Source organism: Sturnira hondurensis, unplaced genomic scaffold (genome assembly GCF_014824575.4).
Source record: "Sturnira hondurensis isolate 20B ecotype Veracruz unplaced genomic scaffold, ASM1482457v3 Scaffold0005563, whole genome shotgun sequence".
Lineage (NCBI taxonomy): Eukaryota > Metazoa > Chordata > Mammalia > Chiroptera > Phyllostomidae > Sturnira > Sturnira hondurensis.
This window is the reverse complement of record NW_028078194.1, coordinates 1813848-1835207: the sequence shown is the minus strand read 5'-3', so window position 1 is coordinate 1835207 and position 21360 is coordinate 1813848. Positions and strand designations below refer to the sequence as shown.

General features: G+C 43.4%; 1 protein-coding gene across 3 annotated transcripts in view; it reads left to right on the top strand.

The window, feature by feature from the left end:
• The window catches only part of PANK1 (pantothenate kinase 1), a 53343-nt gene that overhangs the window by 19517 nt on the left and 12466 nt on the right, over window positions 1–21360 (top strand). For all 3 annotated transcript variants that reach the window (XM_037047309.1, XM_037047310.1, XM_037047311.1), the window contains exons 2-3: window positions 11771–12123; window positions 19970–20223. In XM_037047309.1, the coding sequence (XP_036903204.1) occupies window positions 11771–12123; window positions 19970–20223 (607 nt within the window). The remainder of the gene's footprint in view (window positions 1–11770; window positions 12124–19969; window positions 20224–21360) is intronic.

Genomic DNA, 21360 nt, shown 5'->3' with positions numbered 1-21360 from the left:
AGGAAGGTGGTATAATTAAAGGCGAGAACCACAGAGAGGTTGACATTTACCCTCCCTTGCCTCTAGTTTGGCAGGACAGGCAGCTTCTTGGTGGAGAATAGGGATGATGACCACTAGTATCCATATTTGTGTTGTTCCCCCCATCTCCTTGGCCTGAGAACATAACTTTGAAATGGGAAGCAAATCTCATCTGCCTTCCACTTCCCCTTCTGAAGACCTGGAGCAACAACGTGGGGCTTGACTGTAGGGATGATGGGAAGAAGATGAACTCAGTGGTCACCAGAGTGGCCCCCTCTTTCTACTCTGAGTTCTCTCATAAGCGTGGTAGGGAGATGTCTCGGGACCTTGGGAAAGAAACTGTACTTCACTGGGCTGCGCAGGGACTTGAGGAAGGGAACCATGGGTATGTATTTTTAACCTCATGTATTTGACATTTCAGATCCCCTTATCTCTAGTTTCATCTTACCCCTGCTTCCTCCCAGTCCAGATCTAAGGATGGCTCCCTGAAAGAGCATTTCTTTTCCTCTGTCAAATCTTCACCTTAAAAGACAAACAACAAAGTAACATAGCTTTTATGTAGGTGTTTCTGTCTGTATCATGATCAATCACATGGTTTTCAAATCAAAGAATGTCTGCCTGCCTGACCTAAATACACGAGTACTGTTGCCAGAGCTAAATACTATGTCTTCTTTTTTCTCCTCCTCCTAAAATGAATTTTATAGAGAGTGAGGAGGAGAGAGAAAGAAATGTTGATTTCTTCTTTCACTTACTTATTAAGTCATTGGTTGATTCCTATATGTGTCTTGACTGAGGATTGAACCTGCAACCTTGGCGTATTAGGGTGACACTCTAACCAAATGAGCTAGCCAGCCAGGGCCAGACGTAACTCCTTTATGGAGGAATGCCTGGTTACCTTCAAAATGGGAGCCCCTGGGAGAAAGGAGCACAATTACAAAATTTAATTATATGTAGAATGTCTCTAAAGCCATAGCCCTGGGGTTTAGTCATGGATGGATAATAGCTGTATCATCCACCCAAAAGCTGTGCTTAAAATTTGAAAATCACCTGCAGCACTCATGTAATACATTGTCCATAAGTAATTCCATTAGCAAGCAATTAGATGTGTTCAAGGCACTCATGGGAATAGGAACGTCTACCAGGTCATTTCCATGCCTTGTCCTCAGCTGCCAGCCTGAGTCCCTCGAAGTCACAAGCAAGGACAGCTCATTCAGATTCCAGTTTCTCACTTTGAAGTTGTGGTCCAGCTTAAAGTATTCATTTTGATTCAACTGGAACAGTGGTTTTGAACTTGACCAGTGAGAATTACAGAGGCCCCTCAATGAAAACGCTTCCTCCAGCCGCACTGCATCAGAGCCTGCAGGCAAGGGTCTGGGAGTCTGGTTTTTATGATGAGGCAAATTTGGGGCATACTGTGTGGGTATAGCTACAAGTTTTTAAAATAAACATAATCAAATTCTTGACTTTAAAATTTAGTTGCAACAAATACTAAAATTGAAGTTGCCTTCAGGAGTTACAATGGTAAACAAAGCATTGCAGGTCCAGTTTAAATTGCAAGTACAAAGTCAACTCTGGTAGGGTATCCTGTCTGTTCTAACCTGGGTTGAGTGTGAAGCAAAATGCGCAACAGGCCAGCTTTCGTGGACCCCCTTCCTCCCTAAGAAATAAATAAAAATGATATCTTACTACTGTGCTGGTATAAAGATTACTGCGTTGATGTGATACATAGTACAACATTTTTTTGAGCTGAAAGTTTATATGTTTTCTTCTGATTTTACAAGAAATTATTTTCATGATTGTTAAAAAAAAAAAATACTGCAGGCCCTAGGCACTGAGGCAAGTGAGCCCCACAGATAATTTGGGCATGGCAAAGGCAGTGAAATCCAGGCTCAGTTCTGGTGGCTGATGTGGTAATATTTCTTGCCTCAGAAGTCCTGAAAGCAATCCTCACTATTCTTTTTCCCTCTTGAATATGAGAATATGATCAGCCCTTTTGTTCCCGCCCTTGTGTGGGTGAGAGGGAGAAAGTTGATCAGAATCTGAGGCTGTGTCAGTGGGAGAAGGACTGTTGTCGTCACACAGGGGTGTTTGACCTTGTCCACGGTGATCCTTTCCTGAAAACATACCTCTGTCCCTTTAAGCAGGTTTTGAAACGCCAAATTTAACATGAGCGTTTTGCCCTGACAGTAGTGAATACAGGTGGGCCAATCACGTCTCCTCCTATCCTAAATTCCTACCTGAGAGAGACCTGGTGGTGGTAGCCGCCTAACTAGCTAGACAAGTCTGCTCTTGGGTGTCAGGTTTCCTTATCTCTCTCCCTTTCTCTCAATACAGCTTACATATTAGTGACTCAACTGAAAGCCTTCTTATGGAATGTACGATGTTGTACGGGGTTGATCTCTGCTTTGTTCATGCTGACTTCAGTGAGTTGTATTTGGTTCTCTGTTCTCAAGATGGCTCAGTTACTGCTGTTACCATTGGTTTGTGTTCTTTCAGGGTTAAGCTGGGTACTGGAATATAAAATCATGTTTTCAATTCCTTCTCTGGCACTTTTTCTTTTCTTTTTTTGATTCTTAGTTTTGTGTCATTATCCTGACAATGGAACCAGCAGCCTAGGGTTCCCACCTAGGAAGATAAGGTTCCCACCCCAACATCACGTGATTGTCTAATTCCACCTTTCCCCTCTCAGCACCAAGGCGATGAGGCCAGACCTTCAGCCCGTCCTGCTCTTTCTTCCTTGTCATGCTTGAGGGCTTGAGCCTGAAGGCGAACATGCTTCATGTACTGCCTGGGAAGGGAAGGAATGTGTGAGGTGGGGGAGTGCAGGCAGGCTTGTTTCCATGGCCAGAGCCATAAACCAGCTATTTACCCATTGAAGCCAAGTTAAGACAATTCTTTATTTTGCATCATTACAAAGAAGTTTTTGATTGAGAATGCTAAAATAACTCTGATTATGGGGATTAAATGTATTGATTGTAGAGAATTGGAAAGCATCATCAGAAAATCCAGAAGAAGAAAAAAGTCACCCTGATTCATGATCCAGAGAAGGCTGTTAGCATTTTGGCCTAAAGTTTCTCATGTTTGTTTTGTCGTGTTTTGCTTTCTTTGCAAGTAGGCGTTTAATTCTTACACAGAATTGCAGTCAGATGAAGTATACCATTTAATCACTTGATCTTTGCACTTAATAATACATAATGAACATTCTCACATCATTAAATGCCATCCCGCCAAACAAGTAATCATTTATTTAACCAGCCCTTTATTTTTGGACAATAACTTAGTTTTCTCCTTGTTGGTAAACCTTCAGGGATTTTTAAGGTAAATTTTTGAATGCATGCATACTTATTTACTTAGTGTAAAGTGGAACTAATATATCAAAGCGTATAGCAATCTGGAGCTTTTTAATATGTATTTTTCCAAATAGCCCCATGGAAAGGTTCCAGCAGTTTGCATTCCCATCAGTACTTGGAGTGCTAGTGTCCTTGTACCCTTGCCAGCACTGGGTATTGCCACGTGACTAAAATTCAAACTGAAGGAATCTGGTATGCATTAATTTGAAAGAAACTGTGACTCACGTTTCTCTGCACAGAGTGTTTAATGTTTAGCAGATTGCTCTCTGTGCAGTAATTATGGCTTTCTCTACAGCGTTACGGAAACCCTTTTATTAAATTTTACATTTACCACTTTTTTCAAGGATCTTAAATAGTTCTTAGGTTTTCAACTCTATTTTTAAAAGCGCTGTTAAAAATATGATTTGGGAGGGCTTTGTGTATATGTGTTTGGGATGATGGACTAAACAGAACCTTGGTGATTAGTTTGTTTGCTCCACTTACAGCTTCATTAGTGGCTCAGTAAAGAAACTTCCTCACAATCCCTCTGTTTGTTGGATGTTCTCGGCTGCAGTTGACAGAGAAGTCCACTCCGGCCAGCCTTGCAGGATGGGGGCTGTATTGTCTCCTGACATTGAAAGTGGACTCTGATGGTACCTAGTGTGACTGACCTTAGGCAATCCCTTGATCTTTCTAAGCCCTACTTTTTATCTGTAAACAGGGTGTTAGACTCTGTGGAAGGTCCATTCCAGTTCTTAAAGTTAAATTTTTCTATGAATATATTAGCAAAGAATTATATTCTACTATCAACCAAATTTAGACATGGTGAGGGGAAGGCTAGCCCTCAGAGAGCAAGTCCTTAAAGAAATACAGTTCTGTTACACACCTGGACCTCACTGAAGAAAAATTTTTTTTTTTTTAGAAAAACATGTAGAGGTGCTTAGGCAATTCCAACATGATTATTATTTACATAGTGTAAATATATCTCCAAAGTGCTTTAAAAGTCTTTTTTTCTGTTGGTTACACAATCTTCAGACAGCTTTCCCACCTACTACTGTGCCTAACAAATCTATTCACAAATAGTGGGGAAAGGAACTCTGTCCTGCCACTCCCTATTCACAACATGTTGTTAGGACAGTAAATTCCAGCCTGGTGGAACCTCAGGAGATCTATTAAGCTTCCTGTGATGGCAACTTGTTGGTGAGTCACTTCTGCGCCAGAGGAGCTGACATTGAACACCCGGTTCCTAATTTACATGCAGGAGGAAATATTAGTGTTAGGGGACTTAGCCTCACCAGGAACTCCTGAAAGCTTTGGGGCTGGTTGTCCATGAGGAGGCAGATTTTCTAATGTCAGGCTCCTTTAGCTCTTTAAAATTGTTTTGTTTTGTTTTGTTTTGTTTTGTTTTGTTTGACTGGTAGGAAACCTTTTCCGTGGTGGTTGCTTCCCACCCCCCCCCCCTCAGTTTTGCTATTTAGAGTTCACTCGTAACCTTTGAAATTTACTGCGGGACACGAAAGTCCCCTCAGAGACTCTTCTAGTGCTGCAAAAGGTCTCTGGGAAACAGACTTTGTTTTAAAAGCCATTGACTACCAATAAAATTTTTTACTATTTTCACCACAATATTTGGAATACGGATTCATTTCACGGTTTTAACTACTACCAGATTGCCAGTCCTGGATTGTGTTTAGAGAAATTTTTAGACCGAAATGAATGCAGCAGCACCTACATACCTTTTTATTAGCGCTCAGCTCCCATGTGTTTATCTGGGATACTGGCAGTCCCTGGGTCTGGTGCCGCAGGAGGGGGGCGGTTTCAGGGAAAACACCAGCCACAGATTTTGATGCCGGGGGTGTTAGGATCACCCCACAGTGACAGATAACCTCCAAATGCCAGTGACTTAAAATAGCAAAGGTTATTTCTCTTTCACACTACAAGTCCAGTGAGGGGTGACGAGGGCCTCCTTTGTGGCTCATCTTTACTCTGTGACCCAAACGATGGAGCAGTCATTAACCTTGAATTTTGCTGGTCACTGGAACAGAGAAAGAATTCTGAAGAGGCTCACACGGCCCAAGGTGCACTTGCCTGGAAGTGACAGGCACCGTCTCCATTCATGACTCACTGGCTAGGTGAGGCACACAGTCTATCTCAGTTATAAAATGGCCAGGAGTGACAGTCTGACCCCATGGGCCTGAAGGAAGAGGACAAGAAATACTGGGCCGGCAGCACTAGCGACTGCCACAGTTTGTGTTTCTGTTCACCAGGTATTTGGCCCCCTCTCCCACTGGCAGGTGAGACACAGCTGTCCCCTTCCCCACGGAAACACCCCGAAAGTCCTACCCAGTTACAGCACGTGCATGGTACACAGTAGGCTCTAAATTAGGGGGTGATATAAGTGCGTTTTGACATCAACTCTTGATCTAGAAACTTCTGAAGTAAAAGAGGCAAGTTACCTGCTGTTCACCACCCCCTCACATTGTATGTTAATATGCATATATGTACTGGTGAAACAAAGATTGGAAAACCCAATGTGCACTCCTGTTCAGAAAGGGGGTGAGTAGGAGACCATTCACTGGACCTGCGTTGTTCTAATTCTGAAGCATTTCTGAAATCTTCAGGGCTTCCTGCCTTCTCGGTGGAGAATATTTTGCTGCGGTCCTGATTCTCCTCCTGGGGAGGCCTCCCCTCCACATTGCTGTTTTCAGCCCTTGGCTTTTCCCAGTAGCCAATCTGATCAGGTCTTGAGTGTGTCCTCCGTGGAGGCTGAGCAGGTTTCTCTGCTGCTCCCTGACTTCACAGGACTGGGGGCTCTGGAATTCTTTCAGGCCTTGAACAGTGTTCCCAGCCTGTTCAGGTTTAAGGTTCAGGCTTTGCCAGTACAACTCTTTTCCAAAGGAAATAGATTTCTTAACTGTTTCACTCTAGTTTATCTCCGTATGACCAGCCTTCTGTTTTTGGTATCGTACTTATATTGACTGCATGCCTTCGTGCTGTGCTTCCAGCCTTTCTTAGTTGATTTAGTTGCTGACACGTGGAACCTGTCAGGCTTTGGTGGGGAAGCCACACCTCTAGTGTCTTTTCTCCTGAACTGTTATAATTGAAAGAATTAACCGAGAAGCCACAACCTTAACTGCATCTTTAGTTGGGGACATCTTAACCATTTCAGAGTGTTCAAGAGTGAGTGTGAAAGTCATTTTCTGCCTCTGAACCTCATGCCCACACTAAGTGCTAGTGGATCTTTTTCACTCAAAGGCTTTCTGAGTTTTATCATTTATAAATGTTGGGGAAGAGAAGCCCTGCATGCAAGTCTGGCTTGATGGACTCTATTCCTTTCCTTTTTGTTTGTGAAGCAGTCAGTTACTTTCCGAGCCCATCTCCCTTTTCTGGGTCACGCCTTTTCAAATTCAGCCAACAGTCGCCAACACATGCTCCTAACACTTGACCTTGAACCTCTTACACGAGATCCCCCAGTTCTTTGGGTATTTATCTGCCTTCCAAGTTATCATACATAATGGTTTTACCAAATGCTTTGCCAGTCTCCAAAATTCGTTTCCTCCTTGCTGCCTGCCCTCTAAGCCAGCGTCACATTTTTGTTGAAGCACCACTCCGTGTCGGGCAGCGTGAGAATGGGCCAGGTTCTGTTGCAGCAACAGACAGCCCCCCAATCTCAGTGGTTTAAAGAACAAAGGTTTATTTCGTGCTCATGCTGTATTTCATTGAGGCTTGGCTGCATCTTCACTCTTCATGCTGTATTTCATTGAGGCTTGGCTACATCTTCACTCTGGGACCTCAGCTGACAGGTCAGCCGCTATCTGGAATGCTTCCCATCGCTATGGGGAAGTTCCAGCAGGGGTGGCCAACCTTCTGGCATCTCTGGGCCACACTGGAAGCAGAGTTGTCTTGGGCCACACGTTAAATACATTGTGACATGCAGTCCCAAAGCAAACTCATAATATTTTAAGTAAATTTATGAGTTGGTGTAGGGCCCCTTCCTAGGCATTCTAAGCCACATGTGGCCCATGGGCCACAGGTTGGACACCACTGTTGGAGCGTCTCATGCCTCCAAATTAATGCTCTGGTCTGGCAGCAATGACCTACACGTCAGTTCTCACCATTTACGCAGATGTTCTTCAGCATTGTTTTTGAGTCCTGTTCCTGTTGAGACCTATAACTGTAATTGAATCAAGTACTTCTCTATAGCACCTGCTTTTATGAATGTCAGCTTCTAGTTTAGACACACCTCCTTGTGGAAGAAACCATTTTGAATGAGTAGACCAGTTTACTTGTTTGCATTTTCTTGTACGGTTTGAACCTTGCCTCCTTCTGAACACCCTTGATGGGTGTTCTAGAAATTTTAAATCATGACATCAGGTGTGATGTGCAGGAGTAAAGGATGAATGCAGACATTCTGTGTCTATAACCACCATCACCTCTGTCATACACGGAACAGACTCTTAATTAGTGGTTCAGCTGAATTTATCAAAACATCTGGATATCCTGGGTTAAAGAAAAAACGAGTCATAAATGACACATTGGGATGTTCTTCCTTCCCCTTCTCTTCTGTCTCCATCTGCAGCTTGTGTGTGGGAAACTTAGATTTAGGGAGACCTCTTGATATCAGGAAGAGAAATAAATAAAATTGTACATTTAAAAATATGACACTGTTCTGCCCTGGCCAGGTAGCTTGGTCAGTTAGAGCGTCATCACAGTACACCAAGGTTGTGGGTTCGATCCCTGGTCAGGGCACGTGCAAGAATCAACCAATGAATGCATAAATAAGTGGAGCAACAAACTGATGTCTTTCTTTCAAAAAAATTAATAAGTAAAAATATGACACTTCTATAAAAGCATTAAAATGTGAATATAAGAGCATTGAGTTTTTCGTGAAGGTAAGAAAGGAACATAGGCTAGTGAAAGCAATTTCTACTGCCATTTAAACCAATACAGTATTCCCGTCCTATTTCTTCTTTACCTTAACCAAAACTGCTGATATAACATTTAACTGCATTTTTAAAACTGACACTTTCCCCACTGCTGTGTTGAGTTGCCAGCGAAAGCTTTGAAATGGCTGAAAAATGAGCTGGAGGTGAAGCAGGAAGAAGAAACCAGGACTCTAAACAACTTACATAATGTTGAGGTGTCCCCCATTGCATTTTCAAAAGTGAGACTTGTTTGCAGTGGCCTGTGCTTTCTGATACCCAGCCAAACAAAAGGCTGCATAGCGACTCCTCATCCCAGAGGGCCGGTGACAGCTGTGGCTGGGTGAATACTGAATTTCTGGTACAGAACTAGATTGCTTTCTGGGTTTCACGCTGCTTGTTCTGTCCTTTCTGTGCTGAGTGTTCCGTCTCCTAGTGCTCATTATCACGGAATTCTTTCTAAATTCACTTCTGTGTGCTCTAGGTGTAGAATTTGCTCCCTCCCCTCCCCCGATCTCCAACTGCCACCCATGCAGCCCGCTTGCGCTGGCGCCCTCCAGTGGTCGTAACAGCCTGCAGGGGTGTGCTCGTCCACGCTTCCAAGGGCCCATACAATCAGAAACCCACGGGGGGCTTCCTTCCCTCCTCTGTCCCTTCCCCCTTTTCTTCTCTGCCCCACCTCTTCCTCACCTCCTTTCTTCTCAGACCAAATAGGGTAAATAAATTATTTATACGTCTATGAATCTTTTGGTTTTCTCATTAGCAGAAAATTGGGGATATCTCTCCAGAGAGCTAGTATAGGTCTCACTTATTCTATTTTAATGGCTGCCCAGTATTCCATGGTTTGGAAGATACACATTTTATTGAACAGTAGTTCCCTTGTTAAAGAGCATGCACTTTTGTTTCTGTTTTTTGTTTATTTTTAATTTGGCTGCTCTAAAGGGTGCTGCAGTGAACATTCTGACACCTGTCCTGCAATACTGGTGATGTTAACAATAAGGTCCAGGAAAGGGATTAGCTGGGTGAAAAATGTATGTGCACTTTTAATTTTAACGGGTGTTGTCAGAGTCTTTCTAAAATGGGCATCCTCCCGGTGTTCTGGAATGCCCTTCCCCCATCCCCGCAGGTGTAGGTGTCTACCCTACTTTGATAAGAATGGACTACAACTGCAATGCTGATTGCATAGCCCAGCCACCTGTTGACATGTCATAGCATGTTTCATTAGTTTGAAAGTAGGGCTTTAGTGAACCTATACGATGAAGGGTGGTTGCGATTAATTTTTGTCCTTCTTAAAGAACCTGTAGAAAATTTATCGTAGGGAGGGAGCTGGAGACCATTCTAATGTAATGCACTTTTCACAGTCGAGGGAATTGAGGTCCAGAGAGGTGGAGGGAGTTGCAGTGCGCTAGCTGTTTCTGGAAAGCAGTTGTTCTGAGTCCTGGCTCAGGGTTCCTCCTTCACCTGCCCTGTGGACCATGCTGATGGCACAATGAGTTTGAGAGAGTGGACCAAGAAACATCATTTGGGAGCTGAGTTGACTAGTAGGGATGAACTGTTTCCACTTTTCTGTTATCCTCTGCTAGGAAGAGCAAGCTTCCCTGCCTACCCTGGGCTGTGTGCGATTTATTTTGCGAAGATAATAAGCCCTTTGTTGTTAACTTGGTTTGATCGGTGGAATTTGTTGATTTTAATCTTTCAGGAGTTTGGAATTCTGTTTTCCCATACTGTCGGAGTTGCTGCTTGCCCAGTGTGGTGCAGCTGCAGCTAAATGACAGCAGTAATGCACAGGAAAGAAGATTCTGTGTACAGGGGTGGCTTCCTCTCTTGTACCGCTCCCTCCTCCCTCCCCAACACATGGATGGAGAGGGTAGTGGCCTGCTTAGAAAAAGGAACTTTTGCAGGTCCCGCCTATGTACCTGGCAGTGTAATCTCTAGGCATAATATGCACAGTTTGATCAGGGCTCATATGCATGTTCTCTAGGGCTCCCTAAAATAAACTTTTTGAAAATAGTCATTTTAACTCCCTGGATCTTTACTCGGCTTTAAAATTACAGATTCAGATTTAGCCTCTGGTGTCTGCTGAGGGAAGGACAAGGGAGGCTGCAGACTTCGGCTACACATTTGGGTTTGCTTTCTGTTCATTGCACAGAACACGACAGCACAGCATCCGCTTTCGCGGTTGCCTCTAAAGTCTGGCCGGTTCAGACGCTCAGCCAGTTCTCTGAACAACAGTAAAAATTAGTACAATGGAGATTCAGTTTGTCATAAGCCAACAACTCCAGCAGTTGTAAGTACTCGTGTAATGTTCATAGTTTCTGTGTTACTTTAAGTGAAATGACATATAATAAAACCAGTTTTACCATAGGCTGAGCAAACAAGAGTTAGTTCCTGTGACATCTCATCAACATTATAACAAAACAGTGTTATTGGAAGACACCCTGTGTGTGTATGCGTGTTTACACAATGCAGTGAGTTTTGGAGAATGGACCACAAAATGTCATCTGTGAGGTACATATGTGCACCAGCATCCGACGTAATGGCTTTGCGTTGCAGGCCTGGTCAGGAGCTATGCATATTTGTGGGCCTGTCAGTGCCTGTGGTTCTTCTGGTTTACTAGTTCTCAGCCTGTGGATTGGAACCACTGGGGACCTTTTAAAAACATACTCACGCCCAGGTCCCACCCCTGAATTACATCAGAATTTGTGGTAGAGGAGACCAGAAATAGAAATGTTAAAGGCAATTGTAACACAAAGCTGGTTGGGGGATTCTGGGTGGGCCACTTGAGATGGGGCGAGTGTCTCTGCTTAATAAAGAAAGAAAGCGGATGTAACAGGAGCTGTCCTTTTTAGAATTCTGCCACCATGGGGATCATCATGTCTGCCCATCGCCTGTCAGAGCCCACTCTTCCTCCCTTTCTGCTTCCTGTGTATTCGGTAGATTAAAGCAGTGGAGTCACGCCTTATAAAGTCAGCTCACAGAGGCAAAAGTCAAATGCGATAAAAATTATCATTGAAAAATGCCCTAGGAAGGCACCATGAGGGTTAGAAATCAGCACGCTGTCTTTGGGTGCACCTCGCATAGCCGGCTTCTCTGGCCTCAAAATAGGTCAGTGTTTCTCTGGCTAGGATTCATAGCCTTTGGGAGCCATGATGTATGGGACAGCTGTACCTTTTAAGTATTGGAGCTGCACCCGTCTTGGTGAGATTTTCAAGCTCTGAGAAGCGCCTGGGAGCTGAGACTGGCTCAGGGAACTGCGCAGTTCTATTTATCACCTCAATCAGTCCTGCTACAGGCTCTAATTGAGTGGAGTGTTGGCAGAATCATGAGCACCATTTAAATTGTGAATTTCTCCTTGCCTGTTGTACGTAAAGGTGGAATCAAGTAAACTGAATGTTAAATGCACATTTGGATGTGACACGATGGCATTTTGTTGTTGAATGTTAAAAACCAAGTATTTCTTTGCATGTATAGAATTAATTGGCACTCTGTCTTTCTGTCCTCCAGCATTTCCATGGTTTGGCATGGATATCGGTGGAACACTGGTTAAGTTGGTCTACTTTGAACCGAAGGATATTACAGCTGAAGAGGAGCAAGAGGAAGTGGAGAACCTGAAGAGCATCCGGAAGTATTTGACTTCTAACACCGCTTATGGGAAAACTGGGATCCGAGACGTCCACCTGGAACTGAAAAACTTGACCATGTGTGGGCGCAAAGGGAACCTGCACTTCATCCGCTTCCCCAGCTGTGCCATGCACCTGTTCATTCAGATGGGCAGCGAAAAGAACTTCTCCAGCCTTCACACCACTCTCTGTGCCACGGGAGGCGGGGCTTTCAAGTTCGAAGAGGACTTCAGAATGGTACGTGGGTTTGTCCTTGCTAAAACAACAAAACCACCCCTTAGAGAAGGAAAGAAAACCTCTCACATGTCCACAGTCGTGGTGTCTCCTACCAAAGAATTAGACTGTTACTAACGTTGGGGTTTAGGTTTACTTTACCTCTCTGCCTCAGTTTCCTCATTTTTGTATGAATAATTACTACCTCATAGGGTTGTTACATGAAGGATTGACTGAGATAATGCTTTGTTAATGCTCAATAAATATTAGCTATCATCATCATTTTTATTATGATTGCTGCCACACAGTACACTAAAGAGAAGATGATACATAAAATTCCCTTCTGAAGTATTTTAGAGTTTTGCACAAATACCGCCATTCCTTGAAAAGCATAATCACTGTGCCGGTTTTACGGATCTATAGACTGAGGCCCACAGGGAAAGCCTTTCTATAAATCATAATAAAAATGATTACTTCTGTCTACCTATTTGCACTGTCTTTTTATTTTACGAATGTCATTCAGAAGTTTTACTCACAAACAAAAATGAACTCTTTGATATTATTTAAAGGTGAATTCCTTTATTAGTGAACACGACTTGGGGAGCGTGGCGCTGCACGGTAAGGCTCGTGCCGTATCCTGATTGGCACTGCCCTCCAACCCTGGGTTGCCCACTGGGATTGGACACATTTGGCCAAATGGCAGATCTGAGTGTGTGCCATGGAGTCCAAACTTTCTCTTTATTTAGGAATCCCTAACACCTGTGTGTTCCAGTTTCCCCATCTCTATAGCCAAGGTCATCTCTGTACTGTCCAGCCTCATCTCACAGGGAATAAAGTGAGAAGAGCAATAGGTGGAGAAAGTAAAGGGAACTAGATTAACAAAAGTGATTGAACGTAGGAGAAGGGAAGGTTGGATGGTTTGGGGACTAGTCTTGCTCGAAAGTTGAAAACGTAGTGATGTAAGACGTAAAATACATTTTCTCAGAGCCTAGAGTACAAATTAGTGGCATTTTGTCACGGAAGTAATGTATATGGGCTGCTGAAGTGAACCCTGTCCTGGAACTAATCCAGCCTTGTCAGAGTCTGTCATTAATGAATAAATTAAGGAGTCAATGCGTTATTCATGGTATTAAGCTATAAGTGAACATTTTACTTCTATCCTTAAAGCTAACATTGTTTATCTCTTTGGTTATGTCCGGAGTAGTGTCTGCCGAGGAGCCCTACCACAGCACCCTCAGTGAGACAGATTATACTCACGTGTGAGCCTCTTTCCTTTATGTCCCCCTGCCCCGCCTAGCAGTAGAATTTGACTCTGTCACCTACTTAAATGATCCGTGGGGTCTTTTTCCCATCACAGAGGCCCAGTGATCAAAGAGTTTTAAAGCTGAGATCCAGGAACATGAAAATTAAATTTGAGCTCATCAGCAAAAAAGCATTGAACCTGAATTCTAGGCCTGTGTCTTCAAGAACTCATAAGCCAGGTGACTTGGGTGAGATCTGTCCCTCCTATGGGCCTCGGTTTCATCATCTGATTTTTAGGACATCAGAACTAGAAGTGATCTCTGGAGTACAGGAAGCATAGCATTCTTGTGCTGTCTGGATAAGAAAGCTAAAGCCAAAGAGAGATTACAAGGTCCTAGGAGTGGCCCCTATGTAAGAGCTGAGCTATCCCCTCATTTCTGATTCATACAGAAGGGATACTGACCCAGCCCTCATGCTGTGGACTCTCTGGGTCACTCAAGGACACCCTACTGTCCATCTCCCCTGGGGAGGCTGAAGTGAATGAAGGTGACCTGGAGGATTTATGCAATGTCTGTTCATGCCTCCATCCCTCCTCTGGGGTAATGTGTGTTTGGGAGGATGTTACTCAATAAACGTTGGCCGTGAACGAGCATGTTTCTCAAGGTCCTGAACTGAGAAAGGTCATACATTATTACAGCCAAGGTAAAAAAGCCTTTGCTCTCGCAGGCAGGCTGTGGAGCCTAATGAATAGACTGCAGCAGGGAGCCAGTTTGAAGTACAGTCACATGCGCTTAATGATGGGGACATGTTCTGAGAAATGCATCATTAGGTGATTTCATTGTTATGCAAAAACATCATAGAGGGCACTTAACACCCATCTGTGTGGTAAAGCCTACCACTGTAAGGTCTGAGAGCCGATTGCTCCAGAGCCACAAGCCTGTTTAGCATGTTGCTGTACAAAACGACACGAGATTAAATCAAGCACAAGAGAAAATGATACAATCTTGAGATGTGGTAAGTACCAGATGTGTGAGGCTGCTGCTGGCATAACATGGCATACTGTTTTATAGCAAACTTACTGTTTTTGTAAGTAGAAAGCAGGTACTCTAGAATAGCAGTAAGAGCAGTAAATACATAAACCAGGAACACAGTCATTTTTATCATTATGAAGTATTATGTACTGTCCATAATTGTATGTGTTATACTTTTGTATGACTGGCAGCACAGTAGGTTTTTCTGCAGCAGCAGCAGCACCACAAAGACATGAGTCAGGTGTCGCACTAGCACATTACCACGGCTATGGCGTCACTAGGCAATAGGAACTTTTCAGCTCCATTATAATTGTATGGGACCACCATCATTCATGCAGTCCCTCACTGACCGAACAAAGTGTTATGCGCCACATGACTGTGTTAGCCTGGCCAGGCAGAACATTCACCTTTAAAAGAAAGTACATGGCTGCCTTCTGTTTCCACGCTCAGTCTTGGCCAGAGTGAAGGCAGAATCAAAGAAGACTGATCTCTTCCCATGGCCTTTTGTCTGTGCACTACATGATGTGTCCTTATCCCTCCAAAGTTTTTTAGGAAGAATAGGTTTCCTATCACCTTCTTTTTAAGCATTCATTTCTCACTCAGCAAGTACTTACTGTGCTCCTGTGTGCACGTGCTACAAAGAACAAAAAGCCAGTGTCCCCTTAAAGGTACATTGTAGTGCAGGGAAATGATCAATCAAGTAAGGCAGTGAATGTAGCATAAAGCAAAGGGCAGTAAGTGGAGAGGCAAGCAAGGCACGCAGGGAAAGGAGTGATGGGATGGTCTCTGTGTGATGAGCTAATGCCCCAGCAGGGACGGGAAGGAGTAATGAAACAACCAGGCCAGCGTCTGGGGAAGAGTATTTTAGGTAGAGAGAACAGTAAGGATCCCTTAGGGATGCTAAATCCAAGCTCTCCTTTCCGGAGGAGGAAATCGAAGGTGCTTACTGAGCTGTAAAGGATCCATGTATGTGACTGTATATATTAAACAGCCGAGGAACAAAATAGCGTTCTTATGAAGTCCTGTCACTGTTATTGTATAAAATCACCGCTTTGGGTATAATACGACTTTCTAGGTACATGTTTGAAAAATCTTAGTACGTAATTAGCACGAAATAAAGATGTTTAGCAGACCCTGAACAGTTAGCAATTATGTCTGATGACTATGTCCTTTTCATACATAGTAAATGCACTTGAACTTAAGTGTCCTTAACTATTCTTCATCCAGTTTAGAAAGTACAAGGAAGAGCTACAAACCGTGAGACAAACATTAAATTAGACCCCAGTGTAGCATACCTTTGGCTGAACAAAGCTGCATTTCTTTCTTCCTTTTTCTTTCCCTCTCCTCCCCGGCTCCGTTCCCCACCCCCCCCCCCCACCCACCCACTCCGCCAGCCTGTTCCTTTCTTCCTTCCCTCTCTCCCTTCCTCCCTCCCTTTTAAGATTATGGGATCACTATCACAAAAATTTCCGACTGATGAAAGTTAGCCTTCAAAACTGATAAGGAACTGGTAAGCCAGTGAGGAATGCCACCAGTCAGAGTGATCCTCCAGGGAGAGAGAGGCCCGGTGGGCTGTGCGCCCGGTTACTGGACACCATGTGTGTCAGCTAACCTGTGTTCCTCCCCACTGCCGTGACTAGAGAACCTACCAGAGTACTTCACATACCAAATCTGATATTTTCACCCACACTACACTTCTAACTTCTGTAAAAGTATTCTTTAGGAGGCATAGCATTCTAATAACAACATTGTAGAAAAAATTATCTTTCTTATGTGCCTAGCCCTTCATTAGAATGCACAGCTTTTCTTGTGAGTTTTTTCAGTCCAAGACTAACATGAATTTGAAATTGGAAATTATTCTTTTAATTACTTTAAAAAAAAAAAAAAGACCTGCTCCCTGAAGAAACAGGATATAACAACAATCTTATTTGTTAGACGGGAGATTTAGGGGAGACAAAAAGATTTCCTGATTGTTTCATTACGTGTTTTTTAAGATGTGAGGACTTAAGAATTGGCCTTTCTTGAGGGAACAATCTAAAAAAAGTTAATGACGGAAAAATCATCTGGAAGGAGTAGGGTAATTATGGATATGAGATATTCTAAATCTAAATTGGCCATCCAAGAATATTTTTAGCTTGGTTTCTGTTATTAATCTGGGGGCTGATCTGTGATAGTGCAGGAGCATACGGTTTGGCAGACAGGGTCATTTTCCACTTCGTTCTTGCCTTGTACTCTGGACCACTCATGTGGGGCCCCTTTTATATAACTGGGTGTGTTGTAGGGAAGAACCATCTTTGGGGACCTGTTGTATTCCTCACTCACAGAACATGTTTGAAATTCGCCTCTCAGGTCTCCTCTGTGCAGAGAAAGTTCCTTGAGTGCAATTTGTAATTCAGAGGTAACGATTTTATATGCAGATTTTTCTTGGTTTAAGATAACCTTTTCTGCTATTTCCAATGATTTATGGAGCTGCTGTCAGCAAAAGCAGTAAGGGAAGTATAAGGTGTCATGCAGATGTGGATTTTATCATTTCTGAAATACAATTTGGAGACTCATTTCTCAACTCCAGGAGGCTGAGAAAACTGGTTGGTCGTAGGTGCACAGAATAATACCCCATGTGGAGTATGGGAGTATGGAGCCTCTGGGGGTGGTTTTTAGCAGATTCATTTCTTTATTTAGATATTTAGTTATTTTTGACAGACTGAGCTGGAGCACACAAAGTGAGGCCTTTCCAGTTGTACACTGACCACACTTTGTGTTTGGGGTCCATATTTTTTCTAATTGTACCATGCAGGGAATCACTGATTGAACAAAGAACACTAAGCCCAGAGCAAATGTTTCTCTGTAGCTGGGATCTCGACATGCTGTTCTAGGCTTTCCATAAAGTTGGTTCAGTTGACTAATAACCTGCAAAGTCTGAACAGTAATTCTGTCTGGTTTTGCATTTTAGATGGTGTGTGCAGGTAATGACTGGACTCGTTGCTTACATGGGGAAACCCATCCTTTTGCCCTGATGGTGAAGTCCTCTGAAGGAGGTTTCTAAGGGTCTCAGGGACAGTGACTCATATTTCTGTTTCCCAGTTTGGGGATGTATGACCTCAGACTTCAGAAATATTCATCCCTCAGTAAAATGTGTAGAAAGAGATGTTTGTTTGCTGCTAGTGTTTTCTTTGGAAATGATTTTGCAAAGAGAGCTGAGATAGCAATGTTTTCTCTGCTTAATTTGCCCTAAGAGGCTCTTCTTTTCCCCGGCATAGTTTCAGGGTGTCCAGCAGGACAGGCTGTGTTTCTGTCCAGCTATCGATACTGTTGACTGATCGTAGAGTAATTATTAAACGGGTTAATGTATGATCACAAGAGTGGCTGATGAAATTGCTACCTTTCAGTTTGGGGTGATCCAAGAGATGATAACTTTACTGTTTCAGTTTAACAAATGTTGAGCAATCATTCTGGACAGGCCTTTGAACATGGTGTTCAGGGGCAAGCAGTGAACCAGAAAACAAGCTAGAAAGTGCTGATGCTCAAGTGTAATACAAAGGATGCTGAGGAATTCAGGACTGAGAAAGTAGCATTTGTACTGCTGCATCTTTAGTCTTTTAGGTCTCCAGATAATTTTATATTTCTAGCATTGTCCCCTTAAAATGTATATAGTTACATGCCTCTCACACTGAAGTTTCACTTGTGAAAAATGAAATGTTTGGAATTACTTATGGGATGCATTTAATTTCTAACCAATTACCATTTAGAATGATGGTTTCTGTGTATCAGGACAAGTTCTACCACCTTGTTGGTAACCTGTTCTAACTAATTCTGTTCTGCAGGGATAACTTCAGTGGATTTTGCTAAGTGGGAGATTCAGATCAGTGACACAAAGTCAAAAGTTTTCTTCAAGTTGTTAACTTTTGTGACAAAGATGATGCCCCTTTTGGCAAAATATCTTAGTACTTGTGTAAGTGGTTTCCAGGTCTCAGAAGTGGTATCTATTGCAAATGAAGACAAGAGAGGACTAGCACGTCTCTGGGAGATACTTGCAGGTTGTGTCTCGTAAGGGAAGTTATTTAAGCTCTATGAGCCTTAGCCAAAGAATGAGGGTAGTAGTACCTGCTTACAGGGTTTTTGTGAGGGTTAAAAGACCTAATTCAAGGGCTTGGCATGTAGTGAACAAGAAATACCAGATATTATTTTCTTACAGAGATTTTTAAAATTTTAAGTTAGATATTATAAATTATCTTTTCTCACTGACTGATTATATTCTGTTGGTGATTGCTGGATTTTTATTTTATTTTTATTTTTGTCCATGGAGAATGAGCGTCACCCAGACGTTTGGACCAGCAGTAATGCCATTCTTGAGGATCATGAGTTAGACTTCTGAGGACACGATGTGGCTACTCAAGGCTAGCCCATAGCCAACTCACTCCCCTTTACCTTTTCCCCTCTGTGCCTAGGAATAGGAGTTTTGTCCCATTAGAATATGAAAGGACACTGTGAGGCCACCCCAGCTATTGGTAATGACTCAACATTTGTTGAGTCATTTGTACATGCCAGGCTCTGTGTAAGCATTTTGCATATGCTGTTATTATTATGTAATTTTCACAGTAACACTAAGCAGTGGGTATTCCCCACTTTACAGATGAGGAAACTGAGGCTTGAGAAGTTAAGTAACAAGCCCCACATCCCTTAGTTATGTGAGTATTGGAGCCAGATTTCAAAGCCAAGTCCATCTAACTCCAAAGCCCAGGCCTGGGAAAAGGAGAGTTGGACTTTGTGGGCTGAGGAGGTTGTCCTCTGCTCCCAGGCTCAATGTGCCACCCTCAGGGCCTCATGTCCTGCCAAGGAAGTGTAGGATTCCTGCTGCTTTCAGAACATTCTCACTCTCCTCACCCTGTGGGCAGCCCCTCTTTCAGTGGTATGCCGTACGTGTTTCCTGTGGCTGCTGTAATTAATTACCACTAATTTAGTGTCTTAAAGCAATAGAAGTTTATTCATTTGTAGCTCTGGAGGCCAGAAGACCAAACTGAAGGGGTCGGCAAGACCACATTTGCTTCAGAAGCTGTTGGGCCGATTCCATTTCTTGCCTCTTTCAGTTTCTGGTGGCTGTTGGCATTCCTTGGCCTGTGGTGCAGCCCTCCAGTTTCTGCCTTCACCCTCACATGGCCTTCTCCTCTGTGTCCATCAGGTCTTTCCGGTGTGTCTCAGAAAGAAGCTTGTCACTGGAACCTCAACAGATAATCCAGGATGTTCTCTTCCTCTCAGCATCCTTAACATAATGGCATGTGCAAGGACCCTTTACCAGATAAAGTAGCATTCACAGATTCAGAAAATTAGGACATAGACATTATCGTTCAGGTGCTTACCCTTCAGCCCACTACACATGCTAATGAAATGCTTTTTCAGCTGCCAGACAAGCTACCGTTGTCTAGCTTGCACTGTGGGCACATAGGAGGTCCGGTGTCCAGCCAGGGCTAATCACCAACAAGATTTTACGCCTTGGTGTTTCTATACTTTTCATGTTAATAACACATTTTTGGTCCAGCTAATAGTCTTTGGCACCCCCCTAAAGTCGTGGCAGCCTTCTCACAAGTTTTGTTCTCTTGCAGATCGCGGACCTGCAGCTCCATAAACTGGACGAACTGGATTGTCTGATTCAGGGCCTGCTCTACGTCGACTCTGTTGGCTTCAACGGCAAGCCGGAATGTTATTATTTTGAAAATCCCACAAATCCCGAATTGTGTCAAAAAAAGCCGTACTGCCTTGATAACCCATACCCTATGCTGCTGGTGAACATGGGCTCAGGTGTCAGCATCCTAGCCGTGTACTCCAAGGACAACTATAAAAGAGTTACAGGGACCAGGTAAACGTGGTTTCCACTAGGAGAGCCTTTGTACACTTAAACCCAGGTCTCTTCCTTGAAGGCCAGTTTATAAAAATGTTATTTATAGTGAATGCATTTTAAAAAGAAAGCTCTTACCCTCTATCAGCCAAAAATGATGTATTAGATATGCTATGAGGGTGATGTATTTAAAGGTTAATAAAGAGTCTTTACTCTGTTGGAAACTGATCAGGTTAAGGGGTGAAGGGTCATACCCATCAGAGTCTTTACTCTGTTGGAAACTGATCAGGTTAAGGGGTGAAGGGTCATACCCATCAGAGGTTTTCCCAAAACGCAGTGCATATTAAGTCCCAGTGAATGGCAGGGACAATAAGCACAGTAGAATCTGGGGTGAAAACACAGGGAATGGCCAGGGGGCTTCTAGAGAATCTGTCTTTCGGAGCCACCTTGGCGCCTAGCTCCAGATAAGTTGCTTGGGATAATACATTATTCCAATCAGTCAAACAAACTGGGTTTATAGGGAATGCTTGTTACACTCATATAAATGCTCCGGCTGAGAAGTGGGGTAGTGGGTGTATCTCGCAGGGCGTTTTGGACTGTAATGGACAGAAAAACAGCGCTGTCACCACGGTAGGGGAGAGCGCCTTGCTTTCCAGTGCAGACACACCCGAGGGCAGGTGGGCTCAGCTTCCTCTTCATGGGGATTCAACGTGGGAAGAGGATGTGGGGTCAGAAATCTAGGAAATCCTGGTGGAAACAAAATTAAACAGATTTTTCTTGCTTCTAAGAGAACAGTTTGGTTTGAATGTTTCTCCAACTTAATTGGACCACCCAACCCATTGGAAATGTCATGTGGAAACTACATAGTTTGGGACGTGGTATTGAAACCGTCGTTTTTGATAGGTGACGATATCATGTAAATTCTCTGGGCCTCAGGATCCTCATTTGTGTCATGAATGGGGGTTGTTTCTCAGTTTCTCCAGGCTTTCAAGTACTGAGATCCTACAGTACTATTCACCCATTAGGGTTGCAGTACTGCTTTCTGCTCTATTTTCATGACTTGTGCTGGATCTCCATAAATCCGTGGTTCACTGCTGAGGAAAGAGAGTTCTCTCCCCCGGGGATTTTGGCATTTTCTAGAGACATTTTTTAATTGTC